Source organism: Carcharhinus amblyrhynchos, chromosome 2 (assembly GCF_965287045.1).
Source record: "Carcharhinus amblyrhynchos chromosome 2, sCarAmb.v2.hapA, whole genome shotgun sequence".
Classification (NCBI taxonomy): Eukaryota; Metazoa; Chordata; class Chondrichthyes; order Carcharhiniformes; family Carcharhinidae; genus Carcharhinus; species Carcharhinus amblyrhynchos.
The window spans coordinates 22,406,844-22,429,568 of NC_137325.1; the positions used below are offsets into that span (position 1 = coordinate 22,406,844).

The 22,725-nt window shown below is 45.8% G+C and overlaps 1 protein-coding gene across 3 annotated transcripts in view; it reads left to right on the plus strand.

The window, feature by feature from the left end:
• Positions 1 to 22,725, plus strand: part of LOC145353071 (genetic suppressor element 1-like) — a 175,127-nt gene that overhangs the window by 134,868 nt on the left and 17,534 nt on the right. For all 3 annotated transcript variants that reach the window (XM_080203417.1, XM_080203435.1, XM_080203425.1), the window contains exons 7-11: positions 1,078 to 1,412; positions 3,460 to 3,736; positions 12,795 to 13,447; positions 19,116 to 19,228; positions 21,570 to 21,849. In XM_080203417.1, coding sequence (XP_080059543.1) covers positions 1,078 to 1,412; positions 3,460 to 3,736; positions 12,795 to 13,447; positions 19,116 to 19,228; positions 21,570 to 21,849 — 1,658 coding nt within the window. The remainder of the gene's footprint in view (positions 1 to 1,077; positions 1,413 to 3,459; positions 3,737 to 12,794; positions 13,448 to 19,115; positions 19,229 to 21,569; positions 21,850 to 22,725) is intronic.

Genomic DNA, 22,725 nt, shown 5'->3' on the forward strand with positions numbered 1-22,725 from the left:
ACTTTTATTTCCCTTGATTTTACCATTCTAATCTAACCTGTCACTACTGGCCTGGAAATATTAGCAGTGTTTCCATGTTAGGGAATTTACTTACTTGAGTACCTGTGGGACAGAATTTGGTATTTATTCCAGACTATCATAAAATGGGAGCTTTTCAAGTTGCGCAAAAAATTGCTGTTTTTGTACAAATGATCTTATATTTGTCCATGTTAAAATTCATCTGCATATCTCAGCCCATCCAGAGGAAAATAATCAATCTTCTTTCCTCTCGTTACCTGTCAACACGGCAGATATAATTTTAACTTCCCTATTAAGATTCATAAGTATTGGAAACAGCAAGATGCTGGAAAACTTCTTTAAGGAGCACAACTGCCTACTTTTCCTCAGGCAAATACTCTCCCATTTATTGTTATCCTCTAACTTTGAATGCAAAGCTAATTTTCAATCCATTGGTGTGGACTAGAGTCTAGTCCACAAGTCTTAACCTTATTAAAAGCTTTGAAGCTTGAGGAACTTACCCATAGCCTTCTGAAACACTCTAACCATTGAAAACAGGAAGGATCGAAGAACTAAGGATAAGTGTTTCTACTCTGTTTCCACTAACATCCAGTTTCAAAGAATAGAATCCCTGCAGTGCAGAAGGAGGCCATTCAGCCCATCAAGTCTGCACTGACTCTCCAACAGAGCATCTTACTCAGGCCATCCTTTGCCCCATCTCCACACATTCATCTCACTGATCCCCCTAACCAACACAGCTTTGGACACTAAGGGACAGTTTACCATGGCCAATCCACCTAACATGCAGATCTTTGGACTGTGGGAGGAAACCAGAGCATCCAGAGGAAACCCACACAGACATGGGGAGAGTGTGCAAGAATGTGCAAATTCTGCACAGTCACCCAAGGCTGGAATCAAATCCAGGTCCCTGGCGCTGTGAGGCAGCAGTGCTAAGCACTGTGTCACCGTGCTGCCCAGATTCAGTGATACTTATCTATGGGACATGTTAGAGAGTTTAAAAGGGGTGATTAAAAGAAACACAAGATGGTTTAACAAAGGGGTTTCTTTGTGTTGTCGCAGGTTGCAAATGGATGATGAGATGAGACAGCGAGAACACGACAAGGAAAAGGATTGGGAACGAGGAACTCCGCAGGACAGAGAGCCAGAGACGATAACGGAACAGGACAGAAAGAGAGAAAAACAGCAAGAGATGGAATGGGAGAAAGAGGTTAAACGAAGGAAAGAAATGAAGCAGGAGAAAGAGCTTGAGCTTGAATATGGGATGGAGAAGAATACGGGAAAGAGGCGTTTGGAAGGATGGAAGGATTTCTTCTCCGCAATGGAACAGTTCCAGCCCATTCACAGGAATGATGAACACGTGAACCCGTGGCGTATTATTCCAACCACTCAACCAGGTATTGCCTTCAAATTTTCAGACATGATTTAGTTCATCAGATAAATCTGGCCTATTAAATTGCTACCATCTTCAAAAGAAAAATATTGTTTAATTAAACTATTTTTCCAAATTAAATACAAATAGCAGTTGGAATGTTTGCGTTCCTTCCCACCGCGGGGTTTTATGGTTCCACCAAAGTCGACGGACTTTAGACCATTTCACTACATTTTATGTCCCTTCCCCCACCATGTTGAAAACAATTGTATGCACATCTACTACCCGACCTGTTGCTCAAACAAAAGCCAGGTTTACCAAGCATGATATGAAGTCAGTAGACCTTTTGTAATGACTTCAATCAAGCCATTGAGGTTGACCTATTGGAGCATGAACTCCCTGATTAAGGATCCAATTGATGAGCCAGTCAGGGAGTCTTTGCCTTGTACTTAACAGGGAGTGTCAGTTCCTCTGACACCCCGGAGGTAGACTGCTGACTGTGAGTACTTTGTGTACTGCTGTTATAGGTCTGCCTCTGCAGACCTATTACACCCTTAAACATAGAAGGGTATATCTTCCAGCTGCCAAAATAAGCCCCAGTAAATGGGGTCAGCTCCATTCACAATCTTTGCAAACTATAAGTGGCATCACAGAAAATTCTGCAAGCTTAAATAAAAGCTATGGCATGATAATGAAACTTCCCAATTTTCTCACAAGGAAAGCTTCATACCCTCTATTTGTCCACACAAAATAACCATGGAGGGCAGACAGATTGGGCTAGATCTTTGACTTGCCACCCAGGCATTGATTGATTGCCACTTGTAGAAACAATCTAGTTTTCATTTGCCTTGGGAGCCATTGGGCAGCACAGTGGTTAACACTGCTGCCTCACAAACTCAGGGACCCAGGTTCAATTCCAGCCTTGGGTTATCGTCTGTGTCAAGTTTGCACATTCTCCCTGTCTCTGCGCATGATTCCTCTGGGTGCTCCAGTTTCCCCTCATACTCCAATGGTGTGCAGGTTAGGTTTGATTGGCCTTGCAAAATATCACTTTGTGTCGGGGGACTTGTAGGGTAAATGCATGAGGTTGTGGGGATAGGGCCTGGGTGGGATTGTTGTCAGTGAAGGCTTGATGGGCCGAATGATCTCCTCCTGCACTGTCAGGATTCTATGATTGATACATTAATGTAACAGGTAAAAGTGTGTCAGCCAAACAAATTAAACGTTCACCTTCCAATATCGGAGTCAGCCATGTGTAGGTTTTTTTCACTCCCTCCACTACTGGCACACAATGGCAGTTTTGTGCATCATCTACACAATGCTCTGCAACAACTTTTCGAACCTCTTTCGATAGCACCTTGCAAACCCCCAGACCTCTACCAGCTAGAAGAACATAGTCTCACCACCACACACAGTTCCCCTCAAAGATTCACACCATTATGACTTAGAACTATAGAACCGTTCTTTCACTGTCATTGGGTCACAATCCTAGGTGGCACAGTGATTAGCAATGCTGCCTTGCAACACCAGGGACCCGGGTTCAATTCCAACCTTGGGTATTGTCTGTGTGGAGTTTGCACATTCTCCCTGTGACTGCATGGGTTTCCTCCCAGTGCTTTGGTTTCCTCCCGCACTCCAAAAATGTGCAGGTTAGGTTGATTGTCCCTTTGTGTCAGGGGGATTAGAAGGGTAAATGTGTGGGGATGCAGAGATAGGGCCTGGCTGGGATTGTTGCTGGCGCAGACTCAATGGACTGAATTCCCTCCTTCTGTAGTGTAGGGATTCGATGATGAACTCCCTTCCTCACGGCTCTGTGTGTAATACCTTCACTACAATGGACTGCAGCGGTTCAAGAATGTGGTTCACCATCACCTTCTCAAGGGCAATTATGGATTGGTAATAAATGCTGACCTTTCTAGTAATGCCCACGTCCCACGAAATAACAGAAAAATTGCATTTAATTATTGTTAAAAATCATCTTTGGCCCAAAATGTCACAACATTCTTGAGATTTGTTTGTGCATATTTCTGAGAAGCAGGAAAGAGTTTTTCTGATTGGTATTTCTTTTGCAGAGAAAGCCAAAGTGCCCTCTCTGGGGAATGGAAAGGCTCGCACGTTGCCTCTGGAGCCCATTGCCCTCCCTGCTTCCTCCTCATTACTTGGGGTCCCCTCAAACCTTTCCTCATATTCCTCATCCGCGGAGGGGAAATGTGCACTGCGTCACAGCCATCAGCAACAGGCGAGGGAGGAACATCCGGCACATAGAGTGGATTTCCATCAGCACCACCTTCAGCAGCTACACAAGGAACAAGGGCATGCGTTTTCAGAGCAGGAACGAGACAGAAGCCGGTGAGTAATATGTCAACGAGTGTCACAAGCAAGGAGCCCAGACTCTTCCTAAGTAATTAGTATCTGCATTCAGTCCAGGAAAAATTGACTTTATTTTGTAGATTAATCCAAAGCTAATGTCGGGCATTGCTCGTTTCCTGTTGCATCACATAAATACAGGTGATTCCTTCTCCCATTCCCGTTGTTAGACCCTGGCTTCCAGTCCTTTATCTCATCCCCAGCATAAATTCTTTTCATTCCTGTATATGTTTCAGTGAGATCACAACTCCTCTTTCTAAAACATAGAAACAGAGAAGAAGATAGCAGCAGGAGGAAGCTATTTGGCCCTTCGAGCCTGCTCCGCCATTCATTAAGATCATGGCTGATCATCCAACTTAATAGCCTAATCCTGCTTTTTCCCCATAACCTGAGGAAAGACAGAGGAGGAGAGACGAGGTCTTCTACGATACCATACCTGGGCTGTGATCTTCCAGCCCCGCCCACTGCTGATATTTTCCAGTCCACCGAAAGCCGAGAACTTTTGGTTTGCCCGCTGCCTCCCCCATGGCCAATCCTGTCAGGTCCAGTTTCAGAAGGTGGGGCAAATTTTAGTCGGAACTTTTTCCAAGGGGGTGGGCTGAATGGCCTCCTTCTGCACTGTAGGAATTCTATGATTCTATGAGGTGGGTGCTGCTGATGAGAAGTTTGGACGGTTGCATGAGATAGAAATGTGGGTGTGCTCTACCGCATTATAATACCTAGTTGGAGGATTTTGAGATTTTTTCATTGAAAATTTGTCAACTTGCTGAATGAGGAAAGCACCATTTGCTTCTTCACCTTTCCACTCATCACCTTATTGAAAACTAAAGAGAGGAGGTAAAGCCTGTAAACACTTATTTGCCATCTGTGTGGTAATTGAAACTTGTGATCAGTTGCTGGCCAGGATGGTACAGCACATCAAGACTATTCCATACTCCTCCCTCCCCTTAGTACCCAAAATTCTATCAATCTCTAACTTAAATATATTAAATGACTTTCTAAATTCTAACGGTTCACTAAGGAATGTGGGTGGCCTGGTGGCACAGTGGTTAGCACTGCTGTCTCACAGTACCAGGGACCAAGGTTCAGTCCTGGCCTTGGATGACTGTCTGTGTGGAGTTTGCACATCTTCCCCGTGTCTGCGTGGAATTCCTCCGGCTGCTTTGGTTTCCCGCACAGTTCAAAGATGTGCGGGTTAGGTGTATTGGCCATGCTGAATCAATCCTTAGTGTCCAAAGACGTGTAGGTGAGGTGGAGAAACCATGGTATTTGCATCCGGTTGCGGGGATAGAGCGGGGGGTGGGCCTGGATAAAATGAGTCAGTGCAGACTCAAGTGGTTGAATGGCCTCCTTCTTTACTGTGGGGCTGCTATTTCTCATCTCTGCCCTAAATGGCTGATTCCTTACTCTGAAACTTTAACCTCAGATCCGAGACTCTACAACCAGGGGGAACAATCTTTCCATGTCCACTCAGTCAGGGCACTTAAAATCTTTTATATGTTTCAGTGAGATCACAACTCATCCTTCTAAAATATAGAAACACAGAAGAAGATAGAAGGAGGAAGCCGTTTAGCCCTTCGAGCCTGCTCCGCCATTCATTACGATATGGCTGATCATCCAACTCAATGGCCTAATCCTGCTTTTTCCCCGTAACCTTTGATTCCATTGCTATAGAAACATAGAAGAAAAGTATTACTTATAGAAAGTGAAGTCTCCAACTCTTCTCAAAAGAATAGTAATTGCAAAAGTCGTCAAGTTTCAGTAACCCTTTTGCAATCTGACCCAGTCTTGCACATGTTCCCACTGACCCTATCATTGTGACTGCTCTCGATTCTGCTGTAAATGCCAGTCCCCCATTCCTTTCCCCAACACCCACTTTCTGCCCCGTCCCAGCTTCAGATCCAGTCCCTTTCTCTCCCGTGTTCCCCACTTTCTCCCATTCTCTCCCCCTCCCCTCCCCCAAATGCCTTTTGTCATCTCTCCTAGAATCATGGATTTGCCAAGCCTTTGAATTATAACCTGCCGTAAATAAACTGTGAAAGTTTTCAACAATTTAATTAAACTTTACTTAATTAAACTTAATTATCTGGAAAATTAAATCTCATGTTTGTAACTCGGTTCACACTATGGAATTAATTTTCCCTCGAGAAGCGCAAATTGCTTCATAAAATGTTACAAAATGTAGAAAAAAATAGTTCCCTGTGTGTCATATAATTCCTACTATGCAGACAATCCCACCCAGGCCTGATCCCTGTAACCCCACGTATTTATCCTGCAAGTCTCCCTGATACTAAGGGGTAATTTGGCATGGCCTATCAACCTAACCTGCACACCTCTGCACTGTGAGAGGAAACCAGAGCATGCAGAGAGAACCCACGCAGACACAGGAGAATGTGCTAATTCTTAACAGTAAAGGGGCTGATTTTTAAACCTTGTTGATATTTTGGTGGCACCAACATTAATTGACTTGCACTTTAACCATTGCTTTGTCTCAGTGAGAAAAATGGCAACTGATAGTTTCTCAAAAGCAATCAGACAATGTGATTGACAATCCATGATTGAATGGCACAGCAGACTCGATGGGCTGAATGGCCCAACTCTGCTCCTCTGTCTTAGGGTCTTATGTGGGTGGAGTTTTCCAGTCCCCCCGCATGGTTAATGCTGGATGAGGGTGACAGTGTGGCAAGGGCTGAAAAATGGGTTCTCTGCCAATGTGAATTGATACAGGAAGAAGTCTCACAACACCAGGTTAAAGTCCAACAGGTTTATTTGGTAGCAAAAGCCACTAGCTCTCAGGCCTCTAACCCCTCATCAGAGAACTCTCCACTTACCTGATGAAGGGTCAGAGGCCCGAGAGCTAGTGGCTTTTGCTACCAAATAAACCTGTTGGACTTTAACCTGGTGTTGTGAGACTTCTTACTGTGTTTACCCCAGCCCAATGCCGGCATTTCCACACGATGTGAATTGGTGACAGGATGGTCTGCTCCTACCCATCTTGGTGGGTCGCCAGAGGCCAGCGTGAAGCTATTGTCCATTAATGGAATGGAGATGAAGACCGGACTCGAATGGTCTCTCCCGTCCAGTTTTCCGTGCCCCAATGGGATATCACATTGAAGCAGAACACATCTGGATCAACGGGGCACTGACATGTCGAGATGCACCTGGAAGAGGGCCAAAGGCAGCCTGTGGGAATTGGAAGATGGATGCCTCTAGCAACCCTGGATCACCATGTGCAGCAGGGAGTGGGTGGGTGGAGCACCAACCACGTGGATCTTACTGCCTCAGATGGACAGCTGCAGTTTAAAGTTTATTAGTGTCACAGGTGGGCTTCCCTTAACACCGCAGTGAAGTTACTGTGAAAATCCCGTCGTTATCACACTCCGGCACTTGTTTGGGTACACTGAGGGAGAATTCAACTTGACCAATGTACTTAACCAGCACCTCTTTCGGACTGTGGGAGGAAACCGAAGCACCCGGAGGAAACTCATGAAGCCTCAAGGAGAATGTGCAAACTCTGCACAGACAGTGACCCAAGGAGGATTCAAACCCGGGTCCCTGGTGCTGTGAGGCAGCAGTGCTAACCATTGTGCCACCTTGCCATCCTGTTGGGCAATGATGGTCTGTGCTGGAGGGAGGGGAGGAATGAAGAGCTGGGGCAGGTGATGAGGCCTAGAGTTGGCGGGGGGGGGGAGGTTGGGGAAAGAGAGAGATGCTGAGAGAAGATAGGTGGCTGAGAAAAATAGTGTGAGCAGGTACTGTATGACAGGGGTCTCCGCCTCGTTGGGGTCACTAGGATGGTCTTCCAGCATACTCCAGAATGTCGGGCTGGAAAGTGGGAGGCGAGGGGACTTCCTTTCTGGGCATTCTTTGACCCCGGGATCAGTGGATCATCTCCTCTTTCGATGGTGACGAAGTTGATATCTTTGCGAATTTTAAATACAGCCACCTCCACGATATTGGCGCTGCCTGCTCTGAACAGTCCCCCCTCCCTTCACCAGGGCCAGCCTGACTGGTCCCAGCATTGCCAGACTCCTTGTGTACCTGGTGAGAGTGCAGGTCTACTGCTGTGCCCACTTCCTCCAATTACTATCCCAGTAGTGGCCACTGCTCCCCGTGGCAGCACTGAGCTGCAGGCCCGTTCCAATTTAGCTGCCGATTCTTAGGGATGGTCCACTATCCTTAATGGGAGAGCTGGCCCAACACCAGCACTGAAATGGCTGCAGAATGTGGGCCCAGGTTCTGCTACCCTCCAAAACTCATCCTACCCTGCACCAAGCAGAAGTGAGGAAGGAGGATGCTGAATCAGTCTTAGTGAACAAAGAGCAAAGAAAATTACAGCACAGGATCAGGCCGTTTGGGCCGCCAAGCCTGAACCAACCATGCTGTCCGACTGAACTAAAACCTCCTACATTCCAAGGACCATATCTCTGCATTCCTACCCTATTCATGTGTTTGTCAAGACGCCGCTTAAAAGTCACTATCGTATCTGCTTGCATTACCTTCCCCGGCAGCAAGTTCCAGGCACCCACTACCCTCTGTGTTAAAAACTTGTCTCGTACATCTCCTTTAAACCTTGCCCCTCACATCTTAAACCTATGCCCCCCAGCAATTGGCTCTTCCGCCCTGGGAAAAAGCTTCTGACTATCCATTCTGTCCATGCCTCTCATAATCTTGTAGATTTCTATCAGGTCGTCCCTCAACATTCATCGTTCCAGTGAGAACAAACCAAGTTTCACCGATCTCTCCTCATAGCTAATGCCCTCCATACCAGGCAACATCCTGGTAAATCTTTTCTGTACCCTCCCCAAAACCTCCACATCCTCTGGTAGCGTGGTGACCGGAATCGAACACTACATTCCAAGTGCAGTCTAAGTTTTTATAAAGCTGGAATATGACTTGCCAACTTTTAAACTCAATGCTTCGGCTGATGAAGGCAAGCATGCCATATGTCTTCTTGACTCCCTTCTCCACTTGTGTTGCCACTTTCAGTGATCTGTGTACCTGTACATCCAGATCCCTCTGCCTATCAGTACTCTTAAGGGTTCTGCCATTTACTGTATATTTCCTTTCTTTATTAGACCTTCCAAAATACATTAAGTCACATTTGTCCGGATTAAACTCCATCTGCCATTCCTCCGCCCAAGTCTCCAACCGATCTATATCCTGCTGTATCCTCTAATGATGCTCATCGCTTTCCACAAATCCACAAATCTTTGTGTCATCTGCAAGCTTACTAATCAAACCAGTTACATTTTCCTCCAAATTATTTAGATATATAACAAACAGCAAAGGTCCCAGCACTGATCTCTGAGGAATACCACTTGTCACAGCCGTCCATTCAGAAACACAGCCTTCCACCAGTCTGTCTTCTATGACTGAGCTAGTTCTGTATCCACCCTGCCAGCTCACCTCTGATCCCATGCGACATCACCTCTGCACCAGTCTGCCATGAGGAATCTTGTCAAAGGCCTTACTGAAGTCCATGTCGACAACATCTACTGCCCTACCCTCATCAATCGTCTTCGTCACTTCCTTGAAAATCTCGATCAAGTTAGTTCAGCACAACCTCCCCTTCACAAAACCATGTTGCTTCTCGCCAGTACGTCCAGTTTTTTCCAAATGGGAGTAAATCCTGTCTCAAAGAATCCTCTCCAATAATTTCCCTACCACTGACGTAAAACTCACCGGCCTGTAATTACCTGGATTATTCTTGCTACCCTTCTTAAACAAAGGAACAACACTGGCTATTCTCCAATCTCCTGAGACCTCCCATGTAGCCAGTAAGGATACAAAGATTTCTCTCAAGGCCCCAGCAATTTCCTCCCTTGCTCTCTCAGTATTCTGGGATGTATACCATCAGGCCCTGGGGACTTGTCTACCTTAATGTTTCTCAAGTACCCCAATAGCTCCTTTTTGATCTCAACATGACTCAAACTATTTACACACCCTTTCTCAGATTATCATCCATAAAGTCCTTCTCTTTGGTGAATACTGATGCAAAATACTCATTTAATACATCACCCATTTCCCCTGGCTCCATGCATAGATTCCCTCCCCTGTTCTTCAGTGGGTCAGCCCTCTCCCTGGCCACCTTCTTGCTCTTTATATATGTATAAAAAGCTATAAGGTTTTCCTTAATCCTGCTAGCCAATGACTTTTCATGACCCCTTTAGCCCTCCTTACTCCCTGCTTAACTTTCTTTCTACTTCCCTTGTATTCCACACTTGCTTCGTGTGTTCCAGCCTCCTAGTTTTGAAAAATGCTTCCTTTTTTTCTTTGACTGGACTCACAATATCGTTATCCAAGGTTCCCAAAACTTGCCATACCATCCTTCATTCTTACAGGAATGTGCCAGTTCTGAATCCCTAACAACTTACACTTGAAAGCCTCCCACATGCAGCACAGTGGTCAGCACTGCTGCTTCACAGCTCCAGAGACCCGGGTTCGATTCCCGGCTTGGGTCACTGCCTGTTTGGAGTTTGCACATTCTCCCCATGTCTGCGTGGGTTTCCTCTGGGTGCTCCAGTTTTCTCCCACAGTCTGAAAGATGTGCCAATTAGGTGTATTGACCCGAACAGATGCCAGAATGTGGCGACTAGGAGAATTTCACAGTAATTTCATTGCAATGTTAATGCAAGCCTTACTTGTGACTAATAAATAAACTATTAACAGATGTTGGTTTGCCTTCAAACATCTGTCCCCAATTTACATTCTTCAGTTCCTACCTAATATTGTTGTAATTAGTCTTCCCCCAATTTAGCACCTTAACTTGAGGACTGTACTTATTTTTTTCCATCAGTACCTTAAAGCTTACTGAATTGTGGTCACTGTTCCCAAACTGCTCCCCTACTGAAACATCAATCTTCTAGCTGGGCTCATTCCACAACATCAGGTCCAATATGGCCCCTTCCCGTGTTGGAATATCTACATACTGTTTAAAGCAGTCCTCCAGGATACTCCTTACAAACTCTACCCCATCCATGCCACTAGCACTGAGTCCCAGTCAATACAGAAGAAGTTAAAATCTCCCACCACAACAACCCTATTAGTTTTACACCTTGCCAAAATCTGCCTACATATCTGTTCCTCTATCGCCCACTGGCTGTGTTGGATGGCCTATAATAAACCCCCAACATGTGACTACACCCTTCCTATTCCTGAGTTCTACCTATATTGCCTCACTATATGAGCCCTCCGAGGTGTCCTCCCACAGTACAGCTGTGATATTCTCCTTAACCAGTAGTGCAACTCCTCCACCCCTTTCACATTTTACATGGCGACACAAAGGTGCATCTAACAATGTTAGTGACAAATAGTAACATTTTATTTCAATGAGGCATGGGTTGCATTGACTCAAACAGGTGCAGGAATGTGGTGACTAGGGGAATTTCGCAGTAACTTCATTGCAGTGTTAATGCAGTTTATTTCCCAACCTACATTGACAGGAAGTAAGGGACTAACATGAGACTCTTGGTGGCAACGCAAGACAGAGAATGTCTTTGGTTGGTGGCTCCTCAAGATAATTAGATATGTTTGTGGGAATATGTTCGTGCATATCTCCCGTGTCATTCAACAGGGTAATGGCTGACACAAGGTATAGTTTTAGATGGCACTATCCTCACTTAATGTGTTCCTGAGTGAGGGCACTGTGGATCTCGCTGACATGCAAGTGGATGCCGCTCTGTCTCCTAGGCACCTCGGATGGCCATGCGCTGCCAGGCACTCCCCTGGCAATAGATTAAACCAGGCTCGCAATTTTACAGGACCCTCGGGCAAAGCAAACCCTCTTCCCATTGGTACTGGCATCCTGATCCGGGAAAGGCCTAATCCTTTAAAACCTTATAGTCTTGTGGAACTAGAAGAAATGGGAAAGCCTCTCCAGCCTCCATGAAAGTAGCCCTGGAATTCTGCTGATCCAGCTCTAACATCACTTTCCCAGACCCCCTTTCCAAGCACCAGTCTGTGGGTGGTGATGAGCAGAGGGATACGTTTGACTGCCTTTTCCTCACTCCCTTTCATCGAGGTACTGAGGTCAATAATCTCCCCTGGTCTGCTGGTGTGCCTGGAATCAGCTGTGGAGGTCAGTACAGCACCAGAGACAGTGCATTCACCCACTCGGCTTTTGATGGAGTTCATGAATCAGTTTTAAGCAAACAGACTAATCATCCAGCAAAGAAAAAGAGCAAAGTTAGCACAACTTCCATCCTGCTGTTGATTGTCCAACTCCTGCGCGATCACAGAATGACCTTCTGTGACTTGCCCCTTTCAACATGGCGGTGGTAAGTTTCTCTGATAACATGAGAACGAATGTTCAGTTCCCTGTGACCGCAGGGATAATGGAATGCATACACTTCATTTTGACAAGAAAATTGTCATGTTGTGTGAAATACAGACATTTTATCCAGCTGAAACTGTTCTCAGCTCCTGACTTGCTTCCTTTTCCTTTGCTAATATATTGTTAGAAACGCAGATAATAAAAATGAGAGGGGTTCAGAACCAGTTCTGTATAAAATGAAAAATGACTTCATTGAAATGGTTCAAAATTGCACTCTTGTAAATACCATTACTGGAAGAATTGAATGTGATAATCAAAAGAAAAATGGTTCAAATATATGTTGTTTGCTATCATAAAAAATCTGCTCAAAGCACTGTTCCTGAGTGTGTTTTTCCTGTAAGCAATACCAATAAAACCAGGTGGCACAGTGGTTAGCACTGTTGCCTCACAGTGCCACCGACCCGGGTTCAATTCTGGTCTCCGGTGGCTGTCTGCATTTGGTTTGCACATTCTCTGCATGAGTTTTCTCCAGTTTCCTCCCACAGTTCAAAGATGTGTGGGTTAGGTGGATTGGCCATGCTAAATTGCCCCTTGATTTCAGGGGGATTAGCAGGGTAAACATATGGGGTTACGGGGATAGGGCCTGGGTGGGGTTGTTGTTGGTACTGGCTCAGTGGGCCAAATGGCCCCCTTTTGCACTGTAGATTCTATGTTTTTTTAATTCTTACTGGCATTCGCTTCTTAAAACATGCGTTTTTCTTACAGAGCTATCCCTGAAGATGAAAACCAGGACTGGCCACTGCGCTTAAGAGCTCCTCCTCCTCTCATCTCCCCACAGCGTCCTTTGAGGGAGATCTCCCCTCTGTCAAGACCCTTCCTATCTCCTCATGCACTTCAACCGGCCCAAGCACTTAACTACAGCACTAACTACTCTAGAATCAATCACAATGCACTGAAGAACCAGGAAAGACTTCAGAACAATAATCTGAAAAACGATGCTTTCAACAAGAGCGCTGGAGAGCACTTTAACCCGGAACTTACTAAACCTTGCACTGAGAAAGACCTGAGTGTGACCAAATCTGGAATTCCCACTTTAAAAGCAGACGCGCCACCACATTTGAAAGACCAGACATCTAGTCACCAATCCACAAGAGGTTTCAACGGTGACTTCAAACACCAACTGGCAAACGGTCGCCTTGAGGAGGTGCAGAAAGAATGCCTGGATCTGTCCACCACCTCTGGGGCAACCGACCTGAGTTTGAAAAACAGAAAGAGCTCTCCGGTGGCCCACACACCCATCCCTCCCAGTGATCATGCCACTGACTACAGTGTGTACAATCAGGAGCATCTGCCCCCACAACCCATCGTCAGCAAGTTAGATCTGGCGGAAAAGAAACTGAAGGAAGCCAGGAAGAACGGTATGGCATTTCTCTCACAGTGGCTCAGTGGGTAACAGCGCTATCTCTCAGCACCAGGGACCAGGTTCAGTTCCAGCCTCAGGTCACTGTCTGTGTGGAGTTTGCACATTCTCCCCATGTCTGCATGGGTTTACTCCAGGTGCTCCAGTTTCCTCCCACAGCCCAAAGAGGCGCGGGTTGGGTTGATTGGCCATGCTAAATTGATCCTAGTGTCAGGAGGATTAGCAGGGTAAATATATGGGGTTATGGGAATAGGATCTGGGTGGGATTTTGGTCGGTGCAGACTTGATGGGCCAAATGGCCTCCTTCTGCACTGTAGGGATTCTAAACTTGTCCGCAATTTAACCATAACAATCTGTAATTCAGTTTATCCCTCAGCCCGAGTTCTACAGGTTGGTTCTTGCAAAGGCCTATTAATGTTTTCCATTCCTTCTTCTTTGGTTAGAGCAGAAGTCTTAGCCAGGCTGTCTTTAATAACATTAATCTTTATCTTACCGGGGCATAGTGATTTTAGTGCAAAATATTTGAAGGGATGTAAAAATAGCAAAATTTAAAAAATGGAAGTGCTCTTATATTTATCACAAACACACTATAACCATTCAAGGATTAATAGAACAATAATATTGGTTTTTTTTTATTGAAGATAAATTTAAAGTTTATTTATTCGTGTTACAAGTAGGCTTACATTAACACTGCAATGAAGTTATAGTGAAAATCCCCTACTTGCCACACTCCTGCGCCTGTTCAGGTACACTAAGGGAGAATTTAGCATGGCCAATGCACCCAACCAGCACGTCTTTCGGACTGAGAGGAAACCGGAGCATCCGGAGGAAACCCACGCAGACACGGGGAGAAATTGCAAACTCCGCACAGAGAGTGACCCATCAAGCCCAGGTCCTTGGCACTGTGATGCAGCAGTGCTAGCCACTATGCTGCCCTAATAAGATAAAATTCTACATACAATAGTAACTGGGAAGCTACATGGAACACAACTGGTCTGTAGGAACTGTGTTCTTTTCTGTCTACAGAATACATGGGATTATACATCACATCCTGTCTTGCGATGGATAGTGATGGACAGCAGGTTTAGATATGCCCCCCTTAAAGGTACATAAACATATCCTATTCTTTTATAAATTAGAAGAATCAGAAACTACTTACATGGCATCAAAAGGATATGATGTTGAATATGTTATTACACAAAAGCAATGAATGTTTCAGCCTCTGAAGCGTACTGATGGTTAGTTATTCATCCAAATTTGCTTATCGTGAACTTGGTTTGGGATTGCCATATATTCTTATAATTCTGGTTGCCTGTAGACTGGAATTGTATGGCCATTCACGCCGGCAGGATTTTCCCAACCCACTGCAGTGATTTGGCTGGTCACCGTAGTCTCCGACTTTGGGAGCATAGTGTGGCCAGTAAGATCGTGTCCACTGTTTGGGTTGTGTCTTAAACTGTGTTCTATTAGCAGGAAGGTTATTAGGTCTTTCCAGTTGTGCTACTGGTCAGATTTGCCATCTGTTTTGTCACACATACTTGATTTGATTTTAGCTCTGTCTGCATACGCTGATGATATCTGCTCGAATTCAGGCACCGTGAGTTGAAGGTTGTATTTAGTCTTTTAGCCTAATGTTTAGTTTGGGGATTGTATCGCCTACAATGCCGGTTTTGGACATCCCTCATCTTCCCCTGTTTGTTAAGGCACCTTGTAGCCCTGAGAGTATCAAGGGCCCTTGGAACAAGAGATGACTGGGGAGGATTGTTTGCGTTTGTCTGCCAAATGCTTATTCTACAGCACGATGAAGTTTGTAGGTTCGGAACAAGGATATATATTAGCTGGGTCGCGTAGAACCTGAATGGTGGCAAAGGCTTCCAGTGGTACCACTGTGTAATGTGCCAGTATAGTATTTATTGTAATGTCTGCTCATTTCATGTATTAGTGTTCTGGTCATTGTTATCATCTGACTGTGTAGCCTGGCTAGTCATTATGTGGATCGTGTTTTTTGACCACGTTTGGAATACTCTCTTGGTTTGTTAGAATGCTGTACCTGCCTGGTTTGTGCTGTTGGACCATCTGTTCTGGCCTTTGCTTTTTACATGCCACAGGGCTTGCAAACATCATAGAAAGCTGGGCAATTTCTGGGTATGAGACCCTGCCACCTGCATCGCTTACTTGGCTTTCCTGCATTGGCTATCGTGCCAATGGTAAATGAATTACTCCGTTTTCCCAATAGCATGGCCTCATACTTGTGTCTGCTTTAAAGTGGGGCTTCTATACAGTAGCCTCTGGATTGGGCTAAGAGGTCTTTTTGGGAGGTTCTATGGGGCAGAAGTCATCACAGTTATACTGATTATCAATTAGGTTATAAGTAAGTAAGTTTATTAGTGTCACAGGTAGGCTTACATTAACACTGTAATGAAGGTCCTGTGAAAATCCCCTTGTCACCACATTCCAGCGCCTGTTCGGGTACATCGAGGGAGAATTTAGCATGGCCAATGCACCTAACCAGCACAGTCTTTTGGACTGTGGGAGAAAACCAAGTGCATCCAGAGGAAACCCACACAAACACGGGGAGAACATATAGACTCCACACAGACAGTGACCCAAACTGGGAATTGAACCTGGGTCCCTGGCACTGTGAGGCGGCAGTGCTAACCACTGTGCCACTGTGCCACCATGCCGCAGCTCTGCTTCCAAAAGTAGCAATCATAATCAGGGATATCTGTGACAGGAACAAATATTCGGGCTTTAACAGTCCTTCAGGGCTTGATTTCTGTGGCTCCCCTGATTTGCAGTTCCTTGACTGGTTGGAGCTCATTGGTCGACTGTAAAGATAGGAGCAGGAGGAGGCCATTTTGTCCTTCGAGCCTGCTCCGCCATTCATCACGACCATAGCTGATCATCCAACTCAATAGTCTAATCCTGCTTTCTCTCCATAACCTTTGATCCCATTTGCCCCAAGTGCTATATCAAGCTGCCTCTTGAACACATTAATGCTTTGGCAACAACTACTTCCTGTGATACTGAATTCCACAGATTCAACACTCTTTGGGTGAAGAAATATCTCCTCATCTCCATCCTAAATGGTCTACCCTGAATCCTCAAGACTATGACCCCTGGTTCCGGATTTCCCCAGCAAAGAGAACAACCTCCCTGCATCTACCCTGTCTAGTCCTGTTAGAATTTTATACATTTCCATGAGATCCCTCCCTCATTTGTCTGAACTCCAGCAAAAACAATCCTAACTAGTCAATCTCTCCTCATACATCAATCTCGCCATCTCCGGAATCAGCCTGGTAAACCTTCACTGCACTGCCTCAAAAGCAAGACCGGTTGTGCTGTTCCTGCTTTCCTGGCCTTGAAGTTATGTTTTCGGCTTGAAAATGTGCCCCGGATTTGAAGAGGTAAATGTAATAATGAGAAAAGGTTTGTTGAGCTTCCCACAAGCTGTTGGGAATTGTTGCTGGATGGGCTCTTCTGTCCTGGCCCACTCGTGAGTAGACCATCTCCCCTTCCCCCCCACACCCCACCCCACCCCCTCCCACCCCATCCCACTGGCCTACTGACGAGATGGCTGGCAGTAGTAATGGATGCTCCTTTTGGTGGAGTTCAGCCCAGGACTGCACCCTGGAGTCAGCTATTTGGTGGTTAACCCTGCATAAACCTCTGCAGCAGGGAGATTCAGACCACTCACCACCACCTCCCTTCAACTTTCCAAAGTTTCACCCCTACCTAGTACTTGCTGGTTGAAGTCCCAGATGTGATGTCCCAGAACGAAAATAGCATGTGTAGGATTCCTACATTGGCACAGAATCATGTACACAGTTCAAACTATGAGTAGTTGACAGTTGTTTCACTTCCACACCAGGGCTTCTGTTGAGTGTGAAAGGCTTGAACATCGTTCTGTCAAATCTTCAAAAATCGCAGAATCATTCCGGTACAGAAGGAGGCCATTTGGTCCAATGTATCTGTGCCAGTTCTCCAAATGAGGATCATGATTTAGTGCCATTCCTTTGCCCCTGTACCACTGGCACCACCACTGCCAGAAGTCTCACAACACCAGGTTAAAGTCCAACCAATTTATTTGATAGTAAACTCACAAGCTTTCGGGGTTTGCCTGTTTGTCAGGTGAATGGGGAGTTCTAGCCTCAGACAGAGCATATAACAGCACAGACAGTTTACAGATTACTGATTAGAGCCTCAGTTTAGTATCTCGCCTGAAGGATAGAGCCTCAGCAGCACAGTACCCACTCAGCATTGCACTGAAGTAACACTTCAACAGTGCCTTGATTATTTGGTCAAACCCTGGATCAGCCTCATGATTTATTATCACATGTATTGGGATACAGTGAATAGTACTGTTCTTTGCCTGCTATACAGCCAAAGCATACTATTCATAGAGTGCATAGGGGAGGAGAGGGTATAGAATATAGTGTTACCGTTATAGTTAGGGTGTACAGAAAGATCAGCTTAATATAAAGTAGGTCCATTCAAAGGTCTGACAGCGGCAGGAAAAAGGCTGCCCTTGAGTCGGTTGGTATGTGTTCTCAGGCTTTTGTATCTTTTTCCCAATGGAAGAAGGTGGAAGAGAGTATGCCCAGGATGCATGGGATCCCTGATTATGCTGGCTGCTTTTCCGAGGCAGCGGGAAGTACAGATAGAGTCAAAGGACGAGAGGTTGGTTTGCGTGATGGACTGGGCTTCATTCACAACCCTTTGTAGTTTCTTGCGGTCTTGGTCAGAGCAGGAGCCATACCAAGTTGTGATACATCCGGAAAGGATGCTTTCTATGGTGCGTCTACAAAGATTGGTGAGAGTCATAGTAGACGTGCCGAGTGTGACCCACAACCTTCCAACCTTGCAGGTAAGTAAAAACTTGTCAATCTCAGTGTCACAACCTCTCCCTTGACATCCGTTCATCGGGGAAGTGGATTGGAATTACCTCCTTCCCCCTTCCCACCTCCCCTCATCCTCTCCCACTCATTTTATACTGGATCTCTGCCCCATACTCCAGGGATCTTGGCACCATTATGCGTAAGGACATCTGCCTGAAACTGGGCAGGTAAAGCAAAAGGAACTAAGCTGCAGAATGAGCTATCTGACTCATGAGTGTAACACACATAAAATCATAGAATGTCTGCACTGCAGAAGGAGGCCATTCGACCCATCGAGCCTGCACTGATCACAATCCCACCCAGCTCCTATTCCCATAATCCAACATATTTACCCTGCTAATCGCCCTGACACTAGGGTCAATTTAGCATGGCCAGTCAACCTAACATGCACGTCTTTGGATTGTGTGAGGAAACTGGAGCACCTGGAGGAAACCCACGCAGACACGGGGAGAATGTGCAAGCTCCACACTGACACTGACCCGAGGCCAGAATTGAACCCAGGTCCCTGGCTGTGTGAGGCAGCAGTGCTAACCACTGTGCCACCGTGCTGCCCCCATAAATAAACTGTTTAGGCTGTGTCAGAGTGATATAACAGCCGTAATTAATAACGTGAAAAGAGCTCCAAACTGCTTATTCTTAATTTAGCCCTGTTCATAATTTGCTGCAGAGGTATTGTGATAGAGATTGCATGAAATCCATGGGTTTTTTTGATGGTGCGCATACTTTTAATGAGGCACTTATTCCTCGACATTGATTTCCAATCCTCAGGACAGCATTCTGAGCGCAGCTCTTCAGATGGCGTATTCTGCAAAGGAGAGATAAGGAACAGGATACGCAAACTGGCAGAACAACCTCCTCTCAAGTTGGATGACACTCCTCGGGTAGGTGCAGCAAAATCTCACTCAGCAAACAAACATGTTCCCTGTGTAATGCCAGTTTCACTGCAATTATTTCAGGATAGTTCTTCAGATTCGGACGTTAATTGTTCAACTGGACTTTTATATCTTACTGTCGAGCATTTAAACTGACAAAAATGTAATCTTGTAAAACAAAAAATGTTAATAGCAACCCTAAACATTAAAAATGGTGCACAATCTTTTACTGATTTATGCTTTATAAAAATCAACTATTGGACAATGACCTATCATGTAATCATTACAGAAGAAAATTGTAGGACATGGTGACTGTGCACCTATCAAAGGAAAATGGAGTTTTGGGAGCACCTTGTGTTTAGTTTTGTTTCACAGGTGAATAGTTTTATAATACCTAATGTTCTGGGCAGCCAGGTTCGAATCCCGCCACATCATACAGTGGAATTTGAATTCAACAGAAAACATCTGGGGCAGAATTTTCTGGCTACGCTTGTCCCAAAACCAGAAAATTCTGCCCGACATCAACAGACTTTTCAGTGGTCCACCCCTTGCCCGCCCATTATGACTCCCATAGCAAGGTGGAATGGGAAATTTTTCCTTTTGGAATTCAGAATCTATTGATGGTCATGAAATCATTGTTGGGAAAAACCCATCTGGTTCACTAATGTCCTTTAGGAAAGGAAATCTGTCATCCTTACCTGGTCTGGCCTACAAGTGACTCCAGAGCCACAGCAATGTGGTTGACTCTCAACTGCCCTCTGAAATGGCTGAGCAAGTCACTCAATTCAAGGGCAACTAGGGATGGGCAATAAATACTGGACAGCCAGCCACACACATGCACACACATACACATATACACACACACAGAGTTTCCTTTATCAGGAATCCCCCCACCACCCTGCCTTTCCTGAAAACCATGCCTTCTTGCTAAACTACCTGTAGCTTAACCAAGCAGATGTTACCCGCACCTGAATTTTGTCAATAAATGCCATTGGCCACTTGGCATACACAGGGATGAGGACCAGCAGCTGGACACCTTGGGGCCATCCACCCTGGTGTTGCTGTGAGTGTCCAGCTGATCCTAATCTCCTCTGCCTATGACCCCAGCATCATCCACAGCACAAGGCCCAAAGTAGACCAGGCCCCGCCAGGTCTCAGCCCTCCAGAGGAATAGCTGGCAATGTCACCACAGACAGAATGGTGGAGCAGTCATCAGGCTCCCTTCACCTCCACTGTGGATGTCTTTGGATGGCACCAAGACATAGTAAAGGATTAGGAAGATCAAGAAATATAAGGGGAGCACTGGTAACCTATACACCGCATGTATATACTTTCCAATAGAATTGCATTGATTCCACATCCCCTCTGTAAGCTGAGTTGTGTAGTGCTTGATCAGATTTTATTCCATGTTACCAACCCCCTCCCCACCCACACTTATCCCAGATTTCACATGATATGCCTCTGGCTGATGTTGTGTGCAGCCATTTCATTGCAGCGCGTGTCCCTTCTTAACATCCTTACCGACATCCGTGTTGCCTTACCCTCAATATAAACTGTACTTCTGCAAGGCAGAAGTGATTCCACTGAGCTGTCTCGATTATGAGCATTCATGATATTCTAATGTATTTAAATAGAGCTCCATAATGGCACGGCGGGGAAAAGTGCACCGCCATTGAGGATGGGAGCAGATGATGGCGACCTGTTTATCCACCAACAGGAAATTGACTGCAATCTTTGTCCCTCCACCCGCCACCATGGGCGCTGTGGGCAGGACTGGAAAATCCTGGCACTTGTCCATTCGTATGAAAGAAAGGAGAAGGATTTGCATTTGTATAGAACCTTTCCACAGCCTGAAGACATCCTGAAGCACTTTTGGAAAAGTTGTTAGTTACTCAGAGCTGAAAATTTCAGCAGTGATTGAATTGTTATGTTTTATTCATTCACGGGATGTGGGCACCACTGACTACCCATCCCTTATTGCCCTTTACCTGAGTGCCATTCAGAAGACATTTAAGAGTCATCCACGTTTCTGTGTGTCTGGAGTCACGCGTCGAACTGACCAAGTAAGGCTGGCAAATTTCCTTCCCTGAAGGGCTTTAGTGAACCAGATGGGTTTTTACAACAATGGTTTCTAACTCCAGACTTTTATTGTATTCAAATTTCACCATCCCTGGATCTCTAGATTATTAGTCCAGTAGATAATATCACTATGCCACACCACCTATCCTCTTGTTACTGGGCTAAAGTATAAGAGAGGACCGACAGGTTCATTCATCAGTGTCCACTCTATGTATTCACGTGCACATTAGTTAATTTAAAATGGCTTTTGTTCCTTAATATCCAATCACAGAAAATGTTATTCCTTGGTGCCGTGGGTCTGACCACTCAGAGCAAGAAGGAAGAAGTCAAACGGCAGAAGATGAGGAAGCGGCGTCGGATGCTGAGAGAACGCAGCCCGCCCTCATTTTACTTAGAAAAGAAACGACACTCTCCCCTTCCTCCTCCTTCTCCTCGGGTTTATTCTATCACCCACTCTCCAGAAGAACTGAACAGGGCAACTGATTTTGAGGAAAAGAAGCAATTTCTTGCACTCTTCAACTTGAAGCATTTGACCACAGCACAGAGAAAAGGTGAGTGAACAGTCCGGAAGCGACCTCCCATCCTCTGCAAATGTGAATTAGTGATCCATGTCAGGCCAGATTGAATAAATGAAAAGCGCAATAAGGACTCTTTCTTCACAATTTTTGTGGGTGACCTCTGAGTAATTGTGGGGTAAGTGCAGGGAGAGGGTAATGTCACTTCTCCTGAAACTTCTTTTCCCCACTACTGGCACAGAAAATCCCAACCAATGTTTATTCTATCCCAAAACAGGATGAGCAGAAACTTTTGGCATAATTGGCATTCAAAAAATAGCTGAATATCATAAACATTTATGCCCCCTCCCCCCCAGCTGACCAGGGAAGCATCACCAAACCCTTAGCAAAGAGGGGCATTCCCCCCCCACCCACAACTGACAGGTAGCTCCACCCCCACATACACCACATAGGCATGAGAGTAACCTGGCTCCCACTCAGCACCTCCCGTTCCCCCATCAGACCACTCAGTCCTCTTCGGGCTATGCACCTTGGCACTACCCACAGTTCACTGCCCCCTGGCACCTTGGGCCTCAAGGGGGCTTGAGTAGGCAGATCATGACTATTAGACCAATTTTCACAGGGCTGCCTGAAATCACCATGCCATGGGTGATCTTCAGGTCTGCCAGGGTTAGGAGCGACTGTTCACAACACACCCGTCCCGGTGGAAAGTGGCGAGGTCGCCCCCTTGCCCGCAGCCCGAGCCTATCCAAACCCCAAGACCCTTGAGGGTTCTGTCCTCTGCAGCCATGCAGAAGCAGAGAGGCAAATGGCCAGTGGACTTATCACCACAAGCCCCCTTGGGGCCCAAGGCTCAAGGCCAGGGCGTTAGTTGGGGGCAGTACACTGTTGGCACTGCCAAGGCCTGTGACC